At 34.6% G+C, this 19,390-nt stretch overlaps 1 protein-coding gene across 1 annotated transcript in view; it reads right to left on the bottom strand.

Moving 5' to 3' along the window:
• Window positions 1–19,390, bottom strand: part of LOC107548593 (gastric inhibitory polypeptide receptor-like) — a 28,708-nt gene that overhangs the window by 2,234 nt on the left and 7,084 nt on the right. The window contains exons 2-13 of the mRNA XM_016229341.1: window positions 10,625–10,784; window positions 9,943–10,039; window positions 9,508–9,615; window positions 7,778–7,896; window positions 6,318–6,424; window positions 4,062–4,215; window positions 2,471–2,630; window positions 2,226–2,286; window positions 2,052–2,121; window positions 1,470–1,558; window positions 668–806; window positions 472–513 (exon numbers count right to left, since the gene is read on the bottom strand). Coding sequence (XP_016084827.1) covers window positions 472–513; window positions 668–806; window positions 1,470–1,558; window positions 2,052–2,121; window positions 2,226–2,286; window positions 2,471–2,630; window positions 4,062–4,215; window positions 6,318–6,424; window positions 7,778–7,896; window positions 9,508–9,615; window positions 9,943–10,039; window positions 10,625–10,681 — 1,203 coding nt within the window. The 5' untranslated portion in view covers window positions 10,682–10,784. The remainder of the gene's footprint in view (window positions 1–471; window positions 514–667; window positions 807–1,469; window positions 1,559–2,051; window positions 2,122–2,225; window positions 2,287–2,470; window positions 2,631–4,061; window positions 4,216–6,317; window positions 6,425–7,777; window positions 7,897–9,507; window positions 9,616–9,942; window positions 10,040–10,624; window positions 10,785–19,390) is intronic.

The following is a 19,390-nucleotide window of genomic DNA, read 5'->3' as shown; positions in this document are numbered from 1 at the left end:
TTAGTAACTTACAATATTGTAATTAAATTCACATTAAATACAAAGTCAGTCATATTAAAAATATTTTATGGCATGACACCCATATGTGTAGTTAATAGATTACACTATTAGTCCCCATCAGCCCCATCAGCATTTATTGATCAAATAAAAATCTATAAAGGTGCAAAATGCATTTACTTACACATATTTGAGAATCGAGATATTTCCTGGAATAGTTAACACGTTTGGAAATGTTTTGAATAAAAAGGAAAAAAATAAATAAAACATAAGCCTATATCAGTTATAGAGTGCTATCATGGCTGCTGTGTGTCACATGACAACCATGACCCCGCCCCCATGTGCCCCCTCAAAAATCATGATTGCATGACGCCCCTGTATACTTATATATATAATTCAAACATAATTAAAAATTGTTTAAAATTATGTATATTTAAAAATAATAGATTAATAATTACAATAGATTCATCTTACCTCTTTATTGACAAAGCAGTATAATATGGCCACCAGAAAACCCTGTGGGGCAACAGGAACTGTTGTGTCAAAATGCATTAATTGTAAGGACATTCACTACATTCTAATAGCGCATGGTAAACAAAAAAGTAAGCACACTGTATGAACTAGGCCATGTTGTGACACAGTCTGTCTCTCTTGATTCCCTTAGTTGTACCTGAAAAGAATTGAAGAAGAGTTCAAAGAACAGGTTGACATTGCGAAGCACGCCCTCAGTCTGTTCCTCTGCCATCACAGCAAACACCACCTCATGAATCCCTAACAGGGGGATGAGGGTCAGCGTGGACTTGGCTAACCTGAGGGACCAAGAATATTAAAGACTCAGATTATTCAAAACACAATCCAGCCCATTTCACCTCAAAATGTCATCAACTTTTCTTTAAAACCAAATTTAATATCAGGGTTCATTTCTTACTTTTTTTTTTTTTTTAGAAAGAATGTATTTTTTATATTAATTCTTTCAGATAAAAAACCCAAACAAACAAAAAAAAATCTCAATCTTTTAGGGTTTTTAAAAGTTTTAAGGGAGATTTCACAGGCAGATTAAGTGACAACAGTGAGGCACTGTGGTTAAATCAAGAATCTAACTGGCCCCTATCATTGTTACCAATGTATTGTCAGATTTCAATCCACATTTTATTCCATTACGCATAAACAGGATATAAGCTTGAAGGCTAGAAATATAGTCTCTGGTGAGAAAAAAAAAGCTCCTTAAAATGCATGCTACCCTCAAGGCTGACATTTGAAGAAGAGAATGAAATATTTCCTTTAAAAAAGGTTGAAACATCAAAAGCTTGCTATAGGGCACTTTATGTGACACATTTCCATTTTACGTAACATGGATGAATTCATACAGAAATTTTGCAAACACCAATAGATTAAGTAAATCTGAAAAATAAACAGACAGATACTGATGAAAATAATATAAATTCATTTGTCGAAAACAGTCAAATTCTTACCTAAATTTATAATCTGTATATCTCATCTGATGTGCTTTTAATTTGGAGACGAGGATCTGAATAATCCTTATAAATATAAAAAAGTTCACCTGCAAAACATGGTCATAACTCTTTTTAAATATAAATAGTTATACATAGAAAGTTCAGTGTAAAGATACACAAGACTTCTCATCCTGTGTAATGAAGGAAAATGCATACATTATTCCAACATAATAATAAATGTTGGAGTGTGGCGGATCGGCGGCCACAATAATAGTGCACTAAAACAGTTCCTCAACACAATCCTCAAGAATGCTCCAGACTAATGAGTCATCCATGTATAATACATGAACGAGAGTATATTTAACTGGTTATTCATACGCTGTGTTCCAGACGACTCGGAACTTGGAATTCTCCGATCTCTTACTCAAAAATAACCACTGGAACAAAGTCTGGGCAGATCCACATTGATGTTCCATTGGTTGCTTTCAAATGGAAGTGGCAGAATTCCACGTTCTGAGTTATCTGTAAGCATATGTGAGTGACTATCAATACAGTCAGAGAACAAATTCAAATTTAAAACAAATTGAGGTAAAGACTCACTAAAATCGCCAAAAGGATTGGCGTTCGGATGATCCACCAATATGCCATATTTTCGTTGATCTCCCAGCACCTTGAGAAATGTGCAGGCACATTTGTAATACTTAAGCAAAGCTGCTCTTAATCTTTAACCAAATGAAAGAAAGCAGTTGCATCAAGACTTTTGGCACGTCTTACCTGGTGTTCTCATAAAGGTAACGAACAACTATCCAAGGCACCACAAAGAGCACAGGTGTTCCTGTTAGAAAAAAAAGATGAAATACAAAACAGCACAGCAAGATGGAAATATCTGTATTTAATTCAATATTTCACATGCTAATATTTTAAATTAGAATATTATAATATTTTAATTAAGTTTTACACTTTCATTTTCATGACAATTGTTCCAAAAAAAAAAAAAAAGGTGTATGCATATTACACACCCCAGCCGATGAAGAGGTATACACAGAAGTAGCTGTTCTCTGAGAAGACCATCACCACCAGCAGGTTGTGAAGATATAGACCTTCTACCAGTAGCCAATAGTAGTTTGCCCCAACACAGTACTGCATCAAAACCTGAGCCACACGGCAGCCTGACATCACCTGTGGGAGTTTAATGGAGGTTTACTCAGAGCTGGGTAGTAACTGATCAAATGTAATCTGGAATGTGTAATCAGATTCCAAAAATCAAGTACTTGTAATTAGAGTATATTACATTTTATATTGCTCATAGTCAGATTACAGTTACTTTAAATGGATTACATGATTACATATTATTCACACAATGGCAGCAATTTATTAAGAAAGCACCTCTCAAGCAATTAGACCATGTATGAAACTAATATTTTAGTTTGCCAAACCACGTTCTTTCTCTTTGCTTTTTTATTGTATATCAATATGGTATGTTTAATGGTAAGTTTAAAACAAGTTAGTTAAAAAGTAATTTAAAAAGTAGTCAGAAAATATTACCTAAAACGAGTAACCTAGATTACATTACTAACTACAGTTTTCATCATGTAATCTGTAATCAGTAACGGACTACAATTAGTAAGTAATCCACCCAGCTCTGGGTTTACTGTACCAAACCATGTATTTTAATAGTTTTTTAGCAGGGGCATTTTCTCCGAGGCGGCAAAATTGTAAAATAATCCACAGTGCAAAGATAAAACAACACAAATATTATAATATATAACATTAAAAAGTGTATAAATCACTTGTTTTTTAAAACGACACTGTCCAACAGCAACACCAGCATAAAACGGTTAAGACGGGAGGCAGTGTCTCTCTTGCCTCCCCTGAGCCCACTGAGTTTTAACACATCCCCTAAAGTGTGGGTTTTGTGGAGGGTAATTGGGAACAAATAGGGAAAAGTCCCATAAGAGAAGGCAATACCTCCAATATGCTTTAGTTGATCACGCTGTTAATGCGATAATTCGCCTCATTTTTATGCACATTCTGCATCCACAAATCTGAATTAATAAATAATTATGTTAATGGGAAAACCAATAAAAAAGTGTGCATGTACAACTGTTACACTTAGATAACTTCCTTTGTCATGTCAAAATCAAACTTGAAAGGACTTGAAAACATGACTTATAAGCTGATCTGTGACCAGTGTTTACCAAATTTTGATGACTGACGATAAGAGAATAAGTTGACTATTAAAGAGAACAGCTGAAGGTCAGTTCACAAATAAAATATACATGAAATCTGACATTTGTTATTGCATTCTTATAGTTTTTCTTTTGGAATAAATAATGCTTACAAAACAATAAACTTGAGGAGATTTATACTTGGTTTTAATGAAAAGAACATACTTTAATGCAAAAATACAAAATAGAAGTAATGTTTCATTTATTTAAATAGCTAAATTTGGCAACATTAAGTGTAACTGGAACATGAATTTACACTTGTCTAAAAACCCTGAGGAACTATCTTCCCATTTCAGAACACCACAGTTTTTTTAGTAAAGTTTTGCAATGTATAAGAACACACTCAAGCGAGTGTGTGTAGAGTCATTGTATTTCTGCTTGCCTGGTCACTCAGAACAATCGAAACATCTTTGTTGTCCCTGAACTCAGGAGCGTCTTTCATGAGAAGTGCATCTCTTGTGAGGATGGACACAGCTCGCAGGATGAAAGAGGCAAACAGATTGGTGTGTATGTAATTACGTGTGCAGCGGAGCTTCCTGCAATATTACAAAGACCACACTGAAACTCATGAAATTAATTTTATTCATGGAGATCTGAAACTGCAATTCTGCTGCTAAGCTAATGATCTCATGTTAAAGTGTTAAAGCACAAAATGACTATACATCCTCAGGGAAATCACACATTCATTACTGCATGCTGCATACATTGGGCTAAACAATTAATTGAGATGAAATCTTAATTATATGGATTTGTGTGATCATCAAACCTTAAGGTTCAGTGAACGAATTAGGCTTGGTATATTATGATATAATATGATTTTTGTCCAACTTTAGATCTACTGTGAGGGTTGTTTCATTTTCTCTTCTGCATGCCATTTTCTACTTGTCTTTCTGAAGAAAAGCTGTCACCTACCTGAATAGGAGAAGAATAACAAGGGCTAAAGACAGGCTGGCCAGGGATAGAGAGTAACCAACTGTGTACATCACCCTGAAATAGGCCAAGATCATCATCTGATTCTCCTGTGAAGACAGTGAGCAAAAGAATAGCACTATACAGACATAAGTCATTTTAATTCATGTGACTGCTCTGCAAGAACCTTCTCTGACGTCTTGCGTGGGACATGAAGGCAAAGCTTCAGATCCCCGAGTAATTCATTCTTAGAGACTTTCAGACATACTGACAGCCATTGAAAGCCTCAGGCGAAGAGTAATGATAGCTTTATATTCATGGATCACACTAGCGAGTAATAGCCTATAACTCTGGAAAATAACTCTGCGAGCAGGAGATAAAGTCTGCTGTGCCAATAAGAAATGAGTGCAGAGCTCTGCAAATGACACTAGTGTGGCTGCTTTCCAAGTGCTTTGGTTCGTGAAATTACAGAACTGCATAAAATTCATGCAGCTTGCTTCACATTTTACATAAATCCTCTATGCATCACAATCTAAATTGTTACATTAATTTCTTATTTTTTTTAGTCGTTTTGAACAATGGCATGAACTTGTGCCTGACAGGGCACTGAAGAATTCAGATTTTAAGAAATGATAATTGACTTTATATAATAATCTGGTAGGGCAGGAGGTTAAAATGGAATTTTAATTTGAACTGGAACAACAGCAAGTGGAATTTACTGAATTGCAACTTGAATTTAACAAAGCCAAACAACTAATTTCGCTGTTTTAACATAGCATGAATAATTATGTAATTAGCGTGACTAATTATGCCTATTTATTTCACAATCTGTAGATATGTTTATCAACTGATTAGTCATATTTCTCTAAACTAAGCTCTCTAACGGTCAAAAAAAATTAACAGTCAGAAACAAATAAGAAACAAATACCATACAGTACCACTAAAGGAGTCTACCAAAACTGTATTTGTCATATCCTTTTTCAAAATGCTAAAAGGAAATTAATGCTTTTATTCAGCAATATGCATTAAATTGATCAAAAGTGACAGCAGACATTTATTATGCTCCAAAGATTTCCATTTCGAACAAATGCTGTTCTTTTGAATTTTCTATTCATCAAAGTATCTTGAAAATTATGATTTTCCACAAAAATATATTTAGCAGAACAGCGGTTTTCTTATAATGAAAACCTTACATACTGTACATAGAAAAAAAATACAATCTACTAAAATCTATTAGTGGTCTTCAGAACCACTGATAAACCATATACAGTGGGTACGGAAAGTATTCAGACCCCCTTACATTTTTCACTCTTTGTTAAATTGCAGCCATTTGCTAAAATCATTTAAGTTAAATTTTTTTCCTCATTAATGTACACACAGCATCATGAAATTAATTTTATTCATGGAGATCTGAAACTGCAATTCTGCTGCTAAGCTAATGATCTCATGTTAAAGTGTTAAAGCACAAAATGACTATACATCCTCAGGGAAATCACACATTCATTACTGCATGCTGCATACATTGGGCTAAACAATTAATTGAGATGAAATCTTAATTATATGGATTTGTGTGATCATCAAACCTTAAGGTTCAGTGAACGAATTAGGCTTGGTATATTATGATATAATATGATTTTTGTCCAACTTTAGATCTACTGTGAGGGTTGTTTCATTTTCTCTTCTGCATGCCATTTTCTACTTGTCTTTCTGAAGAAAAGCTGTCACCTACCTGAATAGGAGAAGAATAACAAGGGCTAAAGACAGGCTGGCCAGGGATAGAGAGTAACCAACTGTGTACATCACCCTGAAATAGGCCAAGATCATCATCTGATTCTCCTGTGAAGACAGTGAGCAAAAGAATAGCACTATACAGACATAAGTCATTTTAATTCATGTGACTGCTCTGCAAGAACCTTCTCTGACGTCTTGCGTGGGACATGAAGGCAAAGCTTCAGATCCCCGAGTAATTCATTCTTAGAGACTTTCAGACATACTGACAGCCATTGAAAGCCTCAGGCGAAGAGTAATGATAGCTTTATATTCATGGATCACACTAGCGAGTAATAGCCTATAACTCTGGAAAATAACTCTGCGAGCAGGAGATAAAGTCTGCTGTGCCAATAAGAAATGAGTGCAGAGCTCTGCAAATGACACTAGTGTGGCTGCTTTCCAAGTGCTTTGGTTCGTGAAATTACAGAACTGCATAAAATTCATGCAGCTTGCTTCACATTTTACATAAATCCTCTATGCATCACAATCTAAATTGTTACATTAATTTCTTATTTTTTTTAGTCGTTTTGAACAATGGCATGAACTTGTGCCTGACAGGGCACTGAAGAATTCAGATTTTAAGAAATGATAATTGACTTTATATAATAATCTGGTAGGGCAGGAGGTTAAAATGGAATTTTAATTTGAACTGGAACAACAGCAAGTGGAATTTACTGAATTGCAACTTGAATTTAACAAAGCCAAACAACTAATTTCGCTGTTTTAACATAGCATGAATAATTATGTAATTAGCGTGACTAATTATGCCTATTTATTTCACAATCTGTAGATATGTTTATCAACTGATTAGTCATATTTCTCTAAACTAAGCTCTCTAACGGTCAAAAAAATTAACAGTCAGAAACAAATAAGAAACAAATACCATACAGTACCACTAAAGGAGTCTACCAAAACTTTGTCATATCTTTAACCTTGGCCAGATCTGTGCCTTGCCACAATTCATGATTCTCATTTGCTCTGACATGCACTGTGAGCTGTAAGGTCTTATATAGACAGGTGTGTGGCTTTCCTAATCAAGTCCAATCAGTATAATCAAACACAGCTGGACTCAAATGAAGGTGTAGAACCATCTCAAGGATGATCAGAAGAAATGGACAGCACCTGAGTTAAATATATGAGTGTCACAGCAATACACACACCATGTGATATTTCAGTCTTTCTTTTTTAATAAATCTGCAAAAATGTCAACAATTCTGTGTTTTTCTGTCAATATGGGGTGCTGTGTGTACATTAATGAGGAAAAAAAATAACTTAAATGATTTTAGCAAATGGCTGCAATATAACAAAGAGTGAAAAATGTAAGGGGGTCTGAATACTTTCCGTACCCACTGTACACCTATTTTTAGGTTTCTTTTTCATTTTACACACCATTTAATGCTCTGTTTGGGGTCACTTTACCTGTTTCTCCTGGTTGTCATCTGCATTGCATTGTGAGTGGTCTCTCCATGTGCGGCTGTCGTTGACGGTGAGCCACTGGCCATCTGAACCACATTCCCGCGACACAAACCCATTACGCACTACAGAGGACAGTAACAGACAACAGTTTTCAAACATGTCTAATATTTGAGAGTCCACTATGAACCTTTTTATTAATTCAGTCCTGACTGAACACAGTCACATTAATTATAACCAATGGCATAATTCATAATGTGCTAACAAAAACACCATTATTGCTCATTCTTATGGTTAGCATGTTCTAAAAGAATGCAACACTCTCTTAAAAAGGTACAAAACTGTCACTGAAGCAGTTCCCTTTCAAAATACTAATACTAAAAGTACTGTATTTAGTGCTTGTACTAATGCTAATACCAAAATACTACTATGCACACTTTAGGTACAAAATTACAGTATGTACCTCTAATATGTACCTTTTAGGGGTAAATAAGGTACAAAGATGTACCTTTTAGCTTTTGTACCTTAGGGTACCACCTCAGTTTGTATCTTTGTATTATGAGGGTGTATGGTTTTTACCTGGCAGAAAATAAAATGGCAATAAGAACAGCTTAGAAACTACATATAAATGTCCTGATACCCACTCACAACACCCTAGGATTATACCAACAGGTTTTGCATGATTCATACAGGAAATCCCATAATTGGATTTAAAGGCACAATATGTAAGATTTTTTTATTAAAATATCCAAAAACCACTAGAACAGTGTTATATATTTTGCTGACTTGTGTACTTGCATTATCCCAAATGTTTCGAAGAATGTTTAAATCCAGAGAAATAAGCAATTTTGAGTAGTGACACGGACCGTGTCCATAGTGGCGCCTGCCGATGACGTCATAACCCCTCGATTTCCGGTTTTGTTTTGTAGAAAACATGGAAACACCAAAGACGCTTTAATATGTTGTGCGTTTAATAGACCGGTGACGACCACACAGAGTAGCATAATAACAGAACTTTCAAATGTATCTAGTAGGATAAAACAGCGCTGCTTTTTTCCCCCCCACATACGCACGATCGGAAAGAGCAGAAGCAGTCGACTGTGGCATAATAAAAGCTCCGCTGCTTTCGAGCCGTGTGTCACGCTCGTCCAGCGGCCTCGTTTCGCTTCGACGGCTTTCAGCCTCACCCTGCTTCATTCTACTACGTTAATAAATCATTAGCTCATCCATGAACATGATTTCTGCCTGAGTCCCGTCGGATTGCATCGGCTGTGGGGATGAAGACCACAACTGCATGATTCCACACTCAGTCACTGCATCATCAAACTACGTCTTTGTCTCTTTGTTTATTTTGAATATGCGCCCTCCAGCGGCGAAAATTACATATTGTGCTTTTAACATAAACATGATTTTAAGAAAAGCAAGGGTTTGAAAATTCTATCATCATTTATTCACCTTCATGTTCGGCTCCCATTGACTTCCATTGCATTTTTTGTCATACAATGAAAGTCAAGGGAAAACAAAACTGTTTAGTTACAACATTCTTCAAAATATCATCTTTTACGTTTCACATAAGCAAATCTAAGTTTGGAATGACACAAGAGTGAGTGATGTCAAAATTTTTGGGTAGACTATCCCTTTAAGCTTTAAGATGTGATTAAATTGGTGAACTGCATGAAATTTGTAAAACATTTTTATTTTTCCATGCCAATAGGCACTATTATTGGCAGCCATACCTTGATCATACCAAGGCAGATACCAGGGGCAAGGCACTTTCACAGTTGTGTTGGGAACTCCATCTGTCCAACAAGCGTACATATCAAACATGCTTTTGCAAAACAAACCTAATGGAGAAAATAGACTTAATGTGAATATGAAAGGTTCAATACTTCTATATAATTCCTGTCAGAGCTTACATTATATATGAAATTGTATGTCTAACTGTCAAATTCCATGTTAGAAGTGTAACGTTATCCTTATTGACACTCCTTAGGCAAGCAAGATTTATATTGCGAGACAGATTCATGACAAACATTTAGAGTGGTTAGTGAAACGTTCCTCTCTGTGTGTTTAAGTTTCTTTATAGACATAGCAAATCTCAACTAGCTGTTTTCCGATGTTGATATAGAAACACACACACACACACACAGATGGGATGAGCTAAAGCATACCCGAGGGGGTGGATTGTGAGCTTATCTTCACGATGCACTCGTTCCGATACCTGTTCCATTCCTGCACTGTGTCCTTCACCGTCTTCCCATGCACACTCTGAAAGACACATATGACACCAGGATACATCTATCTCAAAATGAAATCAAAATTGCCCTTATTTACTGCTTTGATACATGTTTCTGGTCTTATTGTCCTAAAGTCATCATCCTACATGCAAGAAATTCTGACAGTTATTCATGCTTTTTGCCACACTTTTTACAAATAAAGTTTTTTTAATTGACATTGATGGTTCCGTGAAGAATCTTCAACATCCAAAGAACCTTTTCATTGCATAAAAGGTTCTTTAGATTATTAAAATGATCTTAACACTAAGAAAAAATGGTTCTTTAAAGAACTGTTCACTGAAAGTTTCTTTGATGAACCCAAAAATGGTTAAGGCATCGCTGCAAAAATACTCTTCAGCAACATTTTTTGTCAATTACAATGAAAGTCTAAAACCTTCAAGTTCAAAAATGCCAAAAAAGCACTATACAATTAACATAAGTAATAGGTATTGCAGGACATATGAGCTCTTTATGTAAGCGCACACACACGCACACACACACACACACACACACACACACACACACACACACAGAGACGTGCTGTCTTTTGCTCTAAAATATATATGTTGATCAATACCTCAGCTCTGCACAGGACAGCTAGAGTGAGGAGGAAGATGGTGGGGGTGCTCTTCATCACTGAGACAGGTACAAGGGGCCATACATCTTAAAGCTGGGCCCTCGTCCAAACAAAACCAGGGCAGGCCATTCTTTCAGACCTATGTGCCACCAGCTGCACCCTTCAGGATCGAAACACAGCAGAGAATTCTAAGGGAAGCATAGATCTGACAGCTCGAAAAAAATTAACAACCAGATGGCTCCAAGCTCTTGAACCTCCAGTCTATGTCTGCATTTACTTTATGTGGCCTTATTAAATCTTCTGCAATAAAACATTACACATGAAAGTAGCCCATCTGACCCAAACCTGCATTAACTTGACATAAAGGTTTGTCACTTTTTCCTTAGACATGTACATATGTAGTTCATTCTTTCCATAATCCAAACAAGCAATTTGTCAGCCACTTCAGAAACACCAGACCTGCCAGTAAGGAGTAAAGGTCCTTGCACATGGAGTCTGAAGTTTTCGCATGTGTTTTTTCTTTTTTTTTTCGTATTCGTTATCCTTTCCTATCAAAATGCTTGCTACAGATGCGAAAACTAAGAAAATCGAGCCTGATCCGAATTTGTTTATGACGGACGAAAGTTTTGGAGGCAGTGTGTAAACGCGATTGTTATTTTTTAATGTGCGAAAATTTTGGACGAGAGTTTCGGACTCGGTGTGCAAAGACCTTAATTCAACTCAATATTTAAAAACATTAGTTATTTAATAACACTGATAAATGCAATCTTGAACAAATCTCATTTTTACACGTTTTTTGTTATTTTAGCATTTTAAGCTTATCTAATTAACGTAGAATTTAAAAATAGCATAGAATATCAGACATTTATGAGCAATAACATTTTTAATATTATTCATTTTCAGACCCTCTCTAAAATCAGAGAAATATGACATTGCGCAAACCAGAAGAACTAAATACACCGAGAAAATTCCCTTGAAATTCACAAAATACAGTGGATTAGAACATGAATTATAGATGAGGAAACCACATAAAAGATTAGTAGTTTTTCTAAAAATAAACACATCCTTTGTCAAAATTGGGTGACTGAGCCCTTCAGCAGACAACAAAATCCAGACACTGCTGCTAAATCTCAGCTCAATCGACCATGGTTCATGGAGGAAAGTCATTTGAGCTCCTTTCCTGAGAAACAGTTGACTGAAGTCTCTTCAAGCGTGCTCAAAAGGAGGAAACAGTATGCTTAATCCAGATGATGTAAATAAAGGAGTGTCCTGCTATGCATGTATGATCAGGTTGGTGTTGAATAATTTAGTTGGTCTTGTGTTAAACAGGCTGGAAAGTGCTGAGGGTATAAACAAACCCACACGGTGGACTTAAAGAAGGAAATTCAGGAAGAGGACACCCATGTAATCACTCTGATCACATTGTTAGCGGAATATTAACAGAGTTTACTTCTTCCTCTTAAACTTGTAATTTCAATAATTAAATGAAAAGGGAAAACTTTGACCTTGAGTACAGTCTGTGCTCAAATTCTTAATGCTTGAGCTGCTAATTATGATTATATAATTAGTTATGTAGTTGGTTATATAAACATGAAAACTGGTCATATTTCCTTCAAATGTTTCCCTAATAGTGGTACAATGAAGTAGTTTTGAACTGGTTTTGTTTCAGTACCCAAATGTTTGGATACTGACCTGATTTAGTACCAAAATTACTGTATTAAAGAGCAAATATTTGAATTTATTACACATCTTTATACAAAACTATTTGCATCACATTAACAGAATAGATCAAAATGGACAATTTTAGTATTCAAATGACACTAATATTTCAATAGTGTCATGCTTTTTTGCATAATGTGTTTGGCACAATTCATGATTAACCATGTGTTTTTTTAGGATTTTTATTTGATGATGATGACGATGATAATGTTGAGGGCCAAGTGAGAGATGAATTTGTGCCAAAATACAGTAATATCAACAACAAAACTTCTCCTCCCTATTAAATCATATTTTGCTTAATTGTTGCATTTGAATTTGATTGCATTTAGCATTGTTTTCCCCAGTCATCTATGGCCCTAGAACTAGATGTTTGAGAAAGCATTCTGAGCATATGTCTTCAGCCTTTATTTACGTGACGATTGTGTTGTCATGCTACCATTAAAGTTCTGGGCACATTTTTAAACAAATAATTTCTAAGTGGGGAGTGCTGCATGACTCTTAGATAGAGTTACGCAACAAATTAGCCATGAAGGCCAGAAAGCAATTCTGCAATGTTTGTATTGCATCACCTTTAAAGTTATTTTGATTAATTCATCGAGTATACTTAACCCAGGATATCCATTTGTGCCCCAGCCAAAAATATAATTACACCAAACCCTGGACACAGTCAAATGACTCATTCACAACAGCTTGCCAACCCTTATGGCACACCAACCGACATTTCACAAGCAAGCATTTAAGGATAAGAAAAGAGGTCATTAGACAATACATCTCTTAAAGGCAAGAGCATTCGCCTGTGTTTTATTCCAGGCATATCAGTTTCCATAAGACAATCAACAGAGCAACACTGCTCAGGCACAACATCACAGAGCTGCTGGAAAAATAATTTTGGTCAGACAAATCAACTAGGCCCACTGATTAACTGTACATCACAATATGAAAAAAATAACAGAGAATGTAAGTAGACAGTGTAGTCATTTAGCAAATAAAAAGTTGTTTAGTTCATTATTAATTTACTTACAGTACACATTCATTTTGATTCTTTACACGTGTAATGATGTCCAGTGACTTGTTTGCATTATTTATGCATTATTTTATTTATTTGTAAGACTTTTTTATGACTAAATTTGGTAATGGGAGAGTAAAAATATTTTTAAAACGTACACCGTTCAAACTAGGCTGCTTATGTTGAAGTGTTTGGGATGTGGCTTTTAATGATGAGACCTTTTTTGTAATCAGGCTCTCAAAAAGTATATAACAATTTGGATATAGATTTATCAGCCAACATATCGGTTATCGGCTTTCAAAAATAAAGAATAATCGGTTATCGGTATCGGCCAAAATTTTCATATCGGTGCATCCCTAGTACACTTAATACAGGCACAATCCTCCTGGAGTAACCTGGAGTAAAGTTTCTTAGTCAAAGTTTCAATGATGATATCTCATGACTCCTTGTGGGATTTAAACCAGCAACCATCAGGTTACCAGCCCTGAATCACATTCCACCCCACTTTACAACATTACCGTTTAAAAGCTTGGTTGTCTGTCAGATTGTATTTAAGCTTTTGAAAATCTCATATGCTCACCACGGATGCATTTATTTGATCAATATAAATAAAAAAGGTGATATTGTGAAATATTATTACAGTTTAAAATACCTGTTTACTATTTGAGTATATTTTAAAACATTTATTTCTGTGATGACAAAGCTTAATTTTCAGCAGTCGACTCGTTACTCCAGCCTTCAGTGCTACATGATCCTTCAGAAATCATTCAATATGAAGAGCTCAGATGCAAAAGCCTCTAAGTACCATTTAAAATGTTCTTCTAAAATTATCATTTTTCTCAGGCTCCTATGTTTATGTTCAGTTATTTCACTTAAAGCAATTAAAGTGAAATTACTGAACCCACACAAAGGAGTCTGATAAAAATGCTCATTTTAGAAGAAAATTTTAAACGGCACTTAGAGGCTTTTGCATCTGAGCTTTACTGTTCAAGAAACATTTATTATTAAAATATATAAAACAGTTGTGCTGCTTAATATTTCTGAATAAACTGATATTTTTCAGGATTATTTGATGAAATGGTTTCAAAGAACCTAATTTATCTGAAATAAAAATCTTTTGCAACAATGTAAGATCTTCACTGTCACTCTTGATCAATTGAATGCATGCTTGCTAAATAAAATCATTAATTTATTTTAAAAAGTCTTATTGATGCAAACTTTTGAACAGTTTATGACTTAATTTTGTCTGTAAAATAATGACTTTTGGACAGACAGAAATTCCAACATGAAGCTGGTGACATCATGTATTTCATATCAAGTACAATAATTTGCAATAAGGACCAGACTTTGTCTAATTACGCAAAAATGTCATTAATGTAACCATAGGAAAAAACATGTTTTTTAACTAAATTCTCATGTGTTTCAGCAAACAATCAATGCGAGTTAAGGAAAGCATCAGTACATCTTGATTTTTCACATTACTTGAAATTCAACCCAAACTGAATTTGGGATTGGAGACTTATAAGAGGCCTGCCCTTCACTTAAAGCTCTGGCAGAAATAGAAAGTGAAAAGAGAGTTTTGTTGTTTTTTTCTTTCCAGAGTAATAGCTTATGTCTTAGGCGGTCCTGCACTCAGAGACATTCACACACTATATAGGGCTGTCAAAATGCCTGAAAAAACTAAATTCGAATTTTTTACTTAAATATTATCAATATTCGAATTATATTCAAATTTAGGCATTTATATAGGCATAATTTCAGTTAGGGGGAAAAAAAGCTTTTGGCTTCTCTCCTGAGGCCACAAGAGGGTGCATCGAGCAAAATATTATGCACGTTTCTTCAAAGCATAATAAAATAACAGGACTATCTTTTAAAAAATAAAATGCATAATGTTTAAAATAACGTTTATAAACTTTATATAATTAATAAAGTTGCTTAAACAGTTAGAAACAAAACAGCATCATGCATGTATGTATAGTTTAATACAAAGGACCGAAAACCAATCACAAAGAGTACTTTCTTCATTTAAAAACTTGAGATGCAGTGGGATGGGGAAAACCGCCATAAAGTCTTGAGACATGTTTTTTAAAAGTTTAACTTACATTAATTTTACATGGCTTTCTAAACATGCGGCTCTCTTGTGCGAGACGCGAGTGCAATGGTGATAGATGTCCCTCTAGAAAATGCGATAAATATGCGTTCTGTGTGAACAGCTTGGTTTCGGTTTTGACGTAAACAGCATCTTCCCCGCATTGATTGTTCTCTTTTTCTACAATATTTTGAATGAACAAGTAGCAGCGCTGCATCTAGTGGATTCAACTGGATAGGCTAACAAAAGCATTAAAATGCAATGACACTTACATAGTCGTCGCATTTCGTGCACCACTGATAAGGCTGCCTGACACACACCTAAAATTCGAATGCAACATTTCTGACAGCCCTATACACACTAACAGTGTGCCTGATAAATGCAACACCAACTAAACCTTAAAAGCAGCAACAACATTAGTGAGCCAGATTAGCTACGGCTATATACTTGCTTACACAACTCACAGGCTGCCTGCAGTCTGACCTCAAATGCACCATCATTTATTACCCATGTAAATAGACAACATATTCTACAAAAACGACAGTGGCATCTATCTATGCACTTTTTAAAGGAGTAGTTCACCCAAAAAAATGTGCTGAAAATATACTCACCCTTAGGCCCTCCGAGATGTAGATTTTGTTTCTTCATCAGAACAGATTTGAAAAAATTTAGCATTAAATCACTTGCTCACCAATGGATCTGCACTGAATGGGTGCCGTCAGAATGAGAGACACATTTCTTCAAATCTGTTCTGATGAAGAAACAATCTCATCTACATCTTGGATGGCCTGAGAGTGAGTTCAGCAAATTTGTATTTTTTGGGTGAACTTTAATGAATTTTAAAACTGTTACATCAGGCTTGCACCATCAAGTGTCCAGCATATTCCTGTCCTTTTCTAATGTGAACAAATACAGAATACGTCAAAGTTCACAGTGGTTTGCAAAAGGCATTTTTGCTAGAAATGTAGCTCACCCCGCACAGAATAGACAGCCATTGCTTTAAACCCCTGGATAGTTTGATTTAGATGTTGCTTTGTTAGTTTGACAAGCCAAATATAATTCATATAAATCATCAAAGGTCTGTATTGTGTTTGATGGGTGAGTGTTGTTCTCCGCTCAGAGAACTGGAATGCAGAATGGGCATGTTTGGAGATCTATTAAAGCATTGAAACCCAGGACCTCCTGGGTACTAAATTTAATGGCATACACTCTCTGTTCAAAGCAGCTTGTTTAACATTCCTATACTACACTGTAAAAAAAATTCTGTAGTTTTTACAAAATAATTCTGGCAGCTGTGGTTGCCAGAATAATTTTGTAAAAAATACAGAAAAACTGTAAACACATTTATGGCCAAAAACTGTAATTTTAACTGTAATTTACAAACAAGAACATTTTAATGTAAACCAGTAAATTCAACAATGCACACTGCTATTAAAATCTGTTTTGTACCTTTAACATACTGACAACCACCATAATAATGCAGGTGGTAAAAGAGAAAGCCACATGAAGAATCAAAGCTCATCACAAGTAGCTTCGCCACAAGCAGAAGTATATACTAATATATTGAAGGTGCACAGAGTCATTCACGCAAACACAAAACACCATCATGGTAACACACATGATACTTAAATAATGCATTCAACTTTCATTAAACAACAGAAGATGTAACATAAAGCCCAAATATACATAACTAATAACAAAAACTATTAAAAAAAGCATGATTATTTAAACAAAATACTTTTAAATATGGAGTGTAATGCAGGGAATTCTGGGAATATCAGTTTACAGTTTTTGACTGTAAATTATACATTGATTTGTTATTTTTACTTCTAAAACTGTAAAATTAACAGCATTTTACTGTAAAATTACATGAAATGTCTGGTTAGATATTTTACAGTTTTTCCCTGTATATAGTACGGGAACTTACTGTTAATCTATTAACATTTTTTTTTCCGTAGCGTATTTACAAAATTTTACAGTTAAAATTACACTTATTTTTTACAGTGTACATCTTTCATAGTGATCTATGAACATTAAAAATGGTTTCCCAAAACCAGCCCAAGACTTCAAAGGGTCAAAAAGTAAAAACGTGGATATTCCATTAGCCGTATCAGATTATTTATATCTACAGGACTGTAATGCATCCTCTGTGGGCATATGCAGTCCAGCCTTTGTTTGGAGAGTGATTCAGAAATATATATTTTTAAAGCTGGAACTGACAATAAGTTCCACAAGAATATAATAGTTTGCTGACAGTTTAGTAAGGACCAATTCTCACTATTAACTAGGCTAGTTGCTTATTAGCATGCCGATTAATAACATATTGGCTGTTTATTAGCACTTATAAACAGGGGCGTAGATTACACAGGGGACGCGGGGGACGTGTCCCCCCCACTTTTAATATCACGTAAATTCATCCCCCGCACTTTTTTGGGCAAGTGTGTTCGCATAGAGTTTTTCAAGAGCCGGTGTGAATAAATATAGATTTAAATTCAAAGAGACAGGATAGTCTGTGTATGATGAACATCGTGGAGCGCTAAACACTCCGTGCAGTGTATGTTTCATTCATACTCGAAGCCGGAGGGCACTCTCGAGCAGAAAGTCGTACGAGGAAATGGACAAAAGCGTCCAGCTATCTGAAAACAGTTGTTTTCACAGAAAACAGAAACGTTTGGAAACATGAAGACATTAAACATACGATTGCAACAATATATGGTTTATTTGTGTTTGTCAAGTCATCTCCAGGTAATAAATAAAGTATATGAACAATGCAGTGCTAATTGACATAGCATTTATTACAGTATAGAAACTATTCTACCTTATTATGTGATAAAAAAAAGTGTTTGTAGTATATAAACAAATCATTATTATTGCTTATTGTCCAGTTATAGTTATCTGATTTCTAAGTCAATTAAAAGCTAGAAATTAGAGAACAATTAAAGTTGCATATACACTGCCAGTCAAAAGTTTTTGAACAGTAAGATTTTTTAATGTTTTATAAAGAAGTCTCTTCTGTTCACCAAGCCTGCATTTATTTGATCCAAAGTACAGCAAAACAGTAAAATTTGTAAATATTTTCACTAGGCTATTTAAAATAAATATTTTCTATCTGAATATATTTTAAAATGTAATTTGTTGTGATTTCAAAGCTAATTTTTTAGCAGTCACACGATCCTTCAGAAATCATTCTGATATTCTGATTTGCTGCTCAAGAAACCTTTTTTAATTATTATTATTATTATCAATATTTAAAACAGTCGAGTAAATTTTTTCTGGATTCTTTGATGAATAGAAGGATCCAAAGATCAGTATTTATGTGAAATAAAAAGCTTTTGTAACATTATAAATGTCTTTATCATCACTTTTGATCAATTTAAAGCATCCTTGCTAAATAAAAGTGTTCATTTCTATAATTTATTTTACAAAAAAAAAAAAATTATACTGAATGGTATAATGTTACAAAAGCTTTTTATTTCACATAAATACTGATCTTTGGATCCTTCTATTCATCAAAGAATCCAGAAAAAATTTACTCGACTGTTTTAAATATTGATAATAATAATAATAATTAAAAAAGGTTTCTTGAGCAGCAAATCAGCACATTATAATGATTTCTGAAGGATGTGACACTGAAGACTGGAGTAATGATGCTGAAAATTCAGCTTTGATCACAGCAATCATTTTAAAATATATTCAAATAGAAAGCAGTTATTTTAAATAGTAAATATATTTCACAACATTACTGCTTTTGCTGTACTTTGAATCAAATAATGCAGGCTTGGTGAGCAGAAGAGACTTCTTTATAAAACGTTAAAAATCTTACTGTTCAAAAACTGTTGACTGGTAGGTTATATAGATTACAGAAATGTTATATATATATTTCTTTTATGTTCTATATTTCTTATATATTTCTAATGTTATATAACATTTCTGTCCCCCTCACTTCTGAAAT

Source organism: Sinocyclocheilus grahami, unplaced genomic scaffold (genome assembly GCF_001515645.1).
Source record: "Sinocyclocheilus grahami isolate Dianchi unplaced genomic scaffold, SAMN03320097.WGS_v1.1 scaffold350.1, whole genome shotgun sequence".
Classification (NCBI taxonomy): domain Eukaryota; kingdom Metazoa; phylum Chordata; class Actinopteri; order Cypriniformes; family Cyprinidae; genus Sinocyclocheilus; species Sinocyclocheilus grahami.
The sequence above is the reverse complement of the archived record's forward strand: the minus strand, read 5'-3'. Positions and strand labels throughout refer to the sequence as shown.